This window comes from Cynara cardunculus (genome assembly GCF_001531365.2).
Source record: "Cynara cardunculus var. scolymus isolate 2C chromosome LG 1, CcrdV1, whole genome shotgun sequence".
Taxonomy (NCBI): domain Eukaryota; kingdom Viridiplantae; phylum Streptophyta; class Magnoliopsida; order Asterales; family Asteraceae; genus Cynara; species Cynara cardunculus.
The window spans coordinates 9694144-9702148 of record NC_037528.1 but is presented as its reverse complement, the minus strand read 5'-3'; the positions used below and the strand labels follow the sequence as shown (position 1 = coordinate 9702148).

The following is an 8005-nucleotide window of genomic DNA, read 5'->3' as shown; positions in this document are numbered from 1 at the left end:
GTGTAAAAATGTGGTCTCACGGGTCTCACGAAAACAGGTTGGTCTCACGTGAACCCAACCCTATATATATATATATATATATATATATATATATATAGATGGATGGATTATTATGCAATCATTTACATTTGTACAACAAATATAGCTTAATCTCAACCGTCTATTTAATTTGATGAATATGTGATTTCATAATTTTTTTTTATTGTTTCCTAATATAAAATATTGATCATAATTAATGAACCTTAGTTGTCTTCCATAAATATTCAAATCATAATAAATGAACTCTCATTATTTCCATAAATATTTTAATTTATTGGGTTGCATTGTGTACAAATATGATGAGTTGTATTTGAAACGTCCTCTCTCTCTCTCTCTCTCTCTCTATATATATATATATATATAGACTTGGGATCACGTGAGACCAGTCTGTTTTTGTGAGACCCGTGAGACCACTTTTTTACACTTGAAACTTCACAACAAAGCGCTGTGAAAGTGACATTCATAGTGTTTTTGCTGTGAAGGTTCGGTCTTTTTTTTACCTTTAGAGTGTTTTGCTGTGAAGTTTCAAGTGTAAAAAAATGATCTTACGAGTCTCACGAAAACAAGTTGTTCTGACGTGAACCCAACCCTATATATATATATATACACGCACACACACATATACACTTAGAAACATGTGAGACAAGACTATTTTCGTGAGACACGATTTTTACGCTTGAAACTTCGCAGCAAAACATTATGAAGGTAACCTTCATAGCGTTTTTGCTATGAAGATTTGACTTTTTTTTTACCTTCACAACAGTTTGTTATGAAGTTTCAAGTGTAAAAATTGTATCTCACATGTCTTACGAGAACAGTCTTGTCTCAGGTGAATCCAACCATATATATATATATATATGTGTGTGTGTGTACGTACATATATATAACTATGAAATTGTTAATTATTGTATCTATTACTTCTGTTGGAAATAAAACAAATATATATTTGTACAGGGTTAGGTTTTGGCGAGAATAAAAGTTATGGGGAGAAGGTGAGAACAAAACATTCATGTACTTCTATATATATTCAACTATCTTTATTTATCTATTTTTATCATCATAGTCGAAACTTTAACAAATTTAACAAAGTCCGTGAAAATGACTTAAAAGCGAAAGCAAATTTAAAGATAAAAATAGATGAGTGTAATTCAAGGCATTGAAGGATGTTGAAAAAACCAAGTTTGACTAAAAAATCAATTCATCCAAAAGTTCACAAGTTTTCTCACCATAACTCTTATTCTCACACGATGCATAGTCTCTTTTTTACACACTTGGTATTTAGTTACGAGATGGAGCATCACCAAAAAGATTCCCCAAAATGGAGATCTTGAGGTTTTTGTTAGTTTTTTTTTATCAGATTATCTAAAATACAGAAAATATGAGTGGAAGAAATTTTTCAAATTTGAAGAATTATCCAAAAATGATTACTTAAGAGGTATAAATTATTTTTTATTTTTCTACCAATGAGAATCTTTGAAATTAAACGTGTAGTAGAGAAAAATAATATTTAATTAATTATATTGAATAATATAATTAATGTTGTAATCTCTAAAATGGAAAAATCGTTACAGTTGAATGTATTGTAAATGTTGTAAAAGTAAATAACATCATAAGTCCTACTTCTGACATGCATATAACTAGTTAGCTATAAGCAGTGAGTTCATGATTTTACAAGACTTTTTAAAAAAATTGAGACCTCAGTAACCGGTATGGTATATGTCACGACTCCTTAACGTATGGCTTAAAAAGGACTTATCCTGGCTTAAGTCGAACTTGCTTCACTGGACTCACCCTGTCCCGTGTCTCCTTAATGTGTCACCGACGCCCTGATACTTGAACCTATACGTATAAAAACTCGTTTCAGTGAAACATATACGTATTCCCATACATCTGTATCTTCTTTTCCAAGAACAAATTAAATGCAGCAAACATCGAAAATGTTAACACATACTGGTTCATGCTAAAGATGCAGTTCATACCTGCCTATACATCCCATTTTAAATGGCATGGGACTCATATGAATCAACATAAGCTCCTTACTCCTTGCTTGCTTACAACCTACACTAACACCATTCATGTGTTAGAGTATTTGCACTATCTAGCCAATACTAATGTTATCTACAAAGCACAACCTCCTCCGACAATTGGGGCCAACCCAGGTTAATGCAACTTTGATCAACGACCTAAGTTAGTTGCTCTTGTTCACGGTGCCATCTTACGCGAGTTGGACATTTTGACCTAACTACCTCCTATACTAGCTGAGTTGGCGACTTAAGGTCTGCCCTTAGTGGCGACGATCTACCTGGGTGACCAGTGACTTTCCTAGGTCGCTGACGATGCACGAAACTTCTATTCTTTGATGTAGTGATCCAAAATTCTTTTGGAACGAAAAATGGTTTCAGAAATTCTTTTGGAAGAAAAAGAAGTACAAAATTTCCATTTTCTTTATTTTGGTAATTTGTGATATTAATTCTCTAAGTGTGATTCTTTTTGCACCAAAACACTTAACTCCACACTAATTGTTTCAAATTGCCACCATATGTCCTCTTGTTTGAGTTTTGGATGATTTCAGTCCCTAAGCTTTCCAAAACTGATACAACCAACAACTTTAAACTTATTATCTGTAAAAATTTGGCATGTTACAAAATGCCACGAAACATTTTGGCATATTTGGTAGTTACTGAATGGTTTGGTGCAGATGAAATATAATTGTTTACAATGAAATTAGGGCGCTGAATGGTTAAGGGAGGCCCATGATGTAAAATCATTCAGAGAATTTTAGAACCATTAAAAAAAATCTTTTTTTTGTCAAACAAGATTCACCTCTTAACGATTCAGAGGCTGCATCTTAATGAAACTATTAAAAAGTAAACAAACAACCCCTTACTAGTCAAGTTAAATTCTACATTTGCCACTTGATTTTTGTTGAGTTGACACTTATTTTTGAAACAAATTATCATGCACTATTATAAATCACTATTGTTTAATATCATATATTTTTCAAATTAATTTTTTAATAGCAAAAATGCCGTGAAGGTACAAAAAAAATTGAATCTTAGCAGCAAAAACACCTTCACAGTGTTTTGCTGTGAAGTTTCAAGTGTAAAAAAATCGTTTCACGTATCTCACGAAAACAATCTTGTCTCGTATGATCCCAAGTCTGCGTACATATGTATATATGCGCTTACAGTGATTTTTTTATGTCTAATTGTCTAAGCGGTTTAAATGATTTACACTAGTTAAGATTGGGATGTGAAAATCTCATTTCCCTTGTGATTAAATCTAGACGTTGTCAAAGCCCTTATAACTATGGAGGTTCACCTGCGATGACTTCAAGCCATCCATGTTTACTTGTGTGATTAGGTTGTGCACGTTGGTTCGGATACGCACAATTAACTAAAAAAGGTTGATTGCTTCCATCTTTAAACTTTTGAAATGCTTTGTAACCAACGATAAGAGTGGTTTAAGTGGTAGACAGGTGATTAGTGATTAAGCCACAACTTAATGAAGTGGTGAAAGATGCTTTACAAGTCAATAGTCATGTAAAGTTTGAAAAGTTCGACTTAATGAACTTCTTAACCATTTTTCAAAGACCCCACCTCGAGAGAGAATATATTGGACTCGTTTAACTTGATTTATTAACGATATTTCATGAAAAAGCAAGTATTTTCATATGCTCATTTGACATAACACAATATAGATTACTAGTAACAAGTACATATCTTGATAACAATTACATGTCTTTGGAATCATTCAAACTCTCCAGAGATCGATAGGCTAAAATCGGGACTAACAAGCTGTATATGTCCTTACTACTTACGATCACACGAACTTTTGCAAAAACTCTTGTGGGATTTATGATAATGATCATATGCAGATAGCGTCGTTTGTGTTGGCAGGACGTGTATATAGTCCTAGAGAAGCGAAACGTCCATGGGATAAGGATTCCCGAGGATGTTCTCCATGAAATAGGGAGGATGAGCAGCGTCCATTACCACAAACTGCATGTCTTCAGACGGCTTCCAGTGTCGCTTCCTTTGATTTATGAACCAGTTGTTTATCTGCTTCTGATCTAGTCCGGTTGACTCGGCCAGTGCCAACTTCTGAGCCTCCTGTTCACAAGAGGAGAAGATTTAGACATCTTTAATCCTATAAACTTAAGTCCTATAAAGCAGCCCATTGTACATTAAGGGTCTATATGTTAGCAGCTTAACAAGCTTAATGAGACTTGCAGCTTATACGATCATCTATACATGATTGTTTGATAGTGGCTTAATGATATAGAAAGTGGCTTATTCAGGAAGCTTTTAGGGGATAGCTTTATGCAGAAAGACAAGTTTCTTTTTTCCAAACCTGCCTCTCCAAATCAAAAAACACCTTCCAGGTATGAAAACCCCTCATAAGCAAAAAGTTTCTGAGTCTATACAGACGGTAAAATCTGCACATATCGCTTTGTTCGTATAGGACTTAACGGATTTGGAAGGATTTAGATCATTTGAGGAAGATAAGCAGTACAAAAGGCAATAACGATATCAAAGGAAACGGCATATCAGCGAAGAAACTTGATTAAATTACCGAAGGGTATGGCCATTTATAATGCCTAGTCCACCAGTCGAGTAACTGTTGACGAGCCTCCTTGGGCAACTTTCCTTTCTTTCTCTTCTTCATGAACTCTTGTTTGAGACTACCTAAATACCCGCTATACTTGCGCAACAATTGACCTTTTAACTCCCTATCCTCAGCTTGAGGATCTATGAGATTGTTATTTACATCCACCTCTTCTTCGGATGATCCATTTTTCTCCGTACCTCCTTCACCACCACCTGATTTTGCCATCAAATGATATCACAGAAATGATCAATCAAACACAATGCTACAAGTTAAAGCAGTTATGAACAACACTTTCTAGCAAATTGATTGGTAAAGGCGATAATGTCATTCTTTCGATGCATAAAGATTTAGTTTCTTCAGAAACTACAGTTTGCTACATGTATCTAGAACAATAGAACACACAGAAATCACAGCCAACTGGTTTCTTCCATATGGGTTTGCTACAAGAATCCTAATGAATCCATAAAACATCGTTTAACTAGTAGTTATAGCTATATGCACCCCTATTTATGTCAAAATCAGGTCAATTCATGTTGCTATATGCATACATAAATCAAAAGCGTACATTAGAAATGAAAAAGGAACTCTTGATGTTGATGTTTGTGAGGATATTAACATGTAGGGGGTGCATATAGCCAACCCCTATTAAACCCTTTTGCCCTTGATAGAAAACCAATGAAAACATGTTTGAGGCAGCTTGAATTGCAGGTCCTTTCACCTGTTTTTGATCTTTTTAACAAACAACTTGCCAAATGCATGCATCTACATCACATCGTCAATGCAATAAGCGGTGGTAGCTTAGATCGATGCATCTTTTTCGTCCAAAAGAAAGGGTCGGAATGCAAAGAACACCGAATCCTAATCCGTACATAATCATAGATTTACTTAAAATCACCAAATAAGAAGTTGTGTTCATCAGTGTTAAACTCCTTTACTTTCTAACCCTTGACCAAAATAGTGGAATCACTACCATCCAAACCAAAAATAAATACAACTTCGTTTTTTTCCCTTGCCTTACATGGGGGTGGAAATGGCAACATCACAGGGTAAAAAACAATGTAATATTCAACCTGTTCTTGCCAAGAAAAGAGACATATAATTGTACTTTGTATATCTACATTCCAAGGGTGAAAAACTGGAAATTTGTACAGGTTATTTCACTAGTAAAACAGTGCAAAGCTTCCAAGATTGGAGTGAAAGATTCATCAGATAGGTCCATACACATGGCTATAGATCATTTAGGGTCCTCACCTGCAAATCTTTACATTATACATGCATATGGATCAAACATAACACCATAGGGTCATATTATAGATCATAGATGAGCCTTATATATCATAGTTTCATGTTTATATATAGGAAAACACTAAACCTTAGGGAAAAAAAGGAACTTTCACAAGAATATGAAACTGTAGGTGAACTATTGTCAACTCTTGGAGTTTGTGTTTAGACAGAATTTGAGATCTATGATATGAATAGTACTTTTTTTGGTGATTGATATTAAAAAATACTATGAACCAGATGAAGGATTTCCTCATGATAAGCGTACAGCATGAACAACCAATAAAAACACTGTTTTTTAATTTAGTAATGAAATCAAGAGTCTAATCTTGTTTATTAAACAAAACCCATGAAAAAAATATCAAGATTAGAACTATGGAGAGAGAGAGAGAGAGAGAGAGAGAGAGAGATGGTGCACCAGAAGCTGAGGTAGAAATGGAGATGGCCTTGAACTGGGACTCGACTCTTGAGAGAAAAAGCATGGCTTCTTTAAAGGGTTTCGAGAGTTCTTGTTCATATTTAATGAGCATCTCACAGTAAGCTTCCATGAACTGATCGAGTGCTGGATCTTGTCCGATGATCATCATATTCATTCCACCACCGCCACCACCCCCGCCGCCATCACTCGTACCAGCCTCGCAACCAGCGGAGGCGGAACAACTGGACATTGCGGCCACCACCGACGCTCTACAAGCTTCCTCTAGTCTTCCGACGACTTCAGGTGGTGCTCCTATCTGTGTTTGGTATTGATTAATGAAAAGATTCTATCACACTGTATTCTTGATTACACACAACCACACGCTATAAATATGATGAATGCATCTTAAAGTGAATACAGACGAAGAAACTTAATGCATCTTAAATGAGGTATTTTCCTGCAAATTTATTCTCTATTCAACAGATTACATATATGTTGCTACCAAATGAAGAAATGGCTAAAAGAAATGATGTCATACACACAAAAACACACAAATCTAGGAAACCCACTTCTGGCTTCCTTCTTACAAATCGTTGGATTCAAAGCGTGTGTCTACCGCATACTAAATGAAGCAAGAGCTATGATCGAACACAAACCCCCTGAAAATAAATCATTTCTTGATTTCTACTCAAGATTTGTTCTCGACTTCAAGAGCGTCTTGATGGCGTCTTGATGGCTTGATGCAGTACTTGTACCTTTATTACTCTCTCTCTCTCTTAAAAATTAATGCTTTACTGGTATCTTCTTAGATTGTAACAAATGCAGAAACCAGTAATCACATACTCTCTCTCTCTCTCTCTCTCACACACACATGTGTATATACGCTGAAATCTGAAGAAACCCACTTCCATTTTTTGTTTATGCTGTGAATTATATTTTATATATATATATATATATATATATAGAAGTAGATAGATCTGTGCTTGATGATAGGTGTGTGTGTGTGTATATATATATATAGAGAGAGAGAGAGATGGGGGGTTTTGAGGAAGAAGATATACCTTTTGACAGTTAAGATAAGCTGATAAGAGACGAGGGTAATGAGGATGAGACATGATCTTTGCTCGAATAGAAGAACAGGAGGAGGAGGTCATGAACCCCAACCCTCCTCCTCCATCGTTGATATTAATGTTGTTGTTGTCTTGAAGCATCAAAGCAGAAGCTGAAGTCCCACAATTGCTATGATGATGATGATGATGATCGGAGTAAATTAGGTTATTGTTGCTGTATGCAACAGGAGGTGGAGGAAGACACAGCGACCCAATGTTGTTATTATTACTATTACTGCTACTGTTGTCTCCAAAACTCATCAAACATGAAGTACCTCCACCACCACCACCACCACCCTCCATCTCTCTCTCTCTCTAACTTGACATACTGTCTGTAAAGATATGTATAGCAGGCCAGGATATGGAGGTACTACGTGTATTTTTGTGTGTATATTTAGAGAGAGAGAGAGAGAGAGACTTGTTGGCTTTGGCTTACTTGAGATGAGGGGGGTGTTTCTCCCGAGTTTTAAGCTTACAAAAGGGGCTTTTACTGAAAATCATACATAAACATGATCTCAAGTTTTCCATTTTCTAAGAAATAAATTAA

At 35.4% G+C, this 8005-nt stretch overlaps 1 protein-coding gene across 1 annotated transcript; it reads right to left on the bottom strand.

Moving 5' to 3' along the window:
• Positions 1 to 3953: 3953 nt before the first annotated feature.
• On the bottom strand, positions 3954 to 7761 carry LOC112516291 (homeobox protein knotted-1-like LET6). Its single transcript, XM_025123312.1, has 4 exons — positions 7411 to 7761; positions 6350 to 6665; positions 4615 to 4862; positions 3954 to 4151 (listed from the first exon to the last, which is right to left on the bottom strand). The coding sequence occupies exons 1-4, from the start codon at positions 7759 to 7761 to the stop codon at positions 3954 to 3956; spliced, it is 1113 nt and encodes a 370-aa protein (XP_024979080.1).
• Between the last annotated feature and the right edge of the window lie 244 nt (positions 7762 to 8005).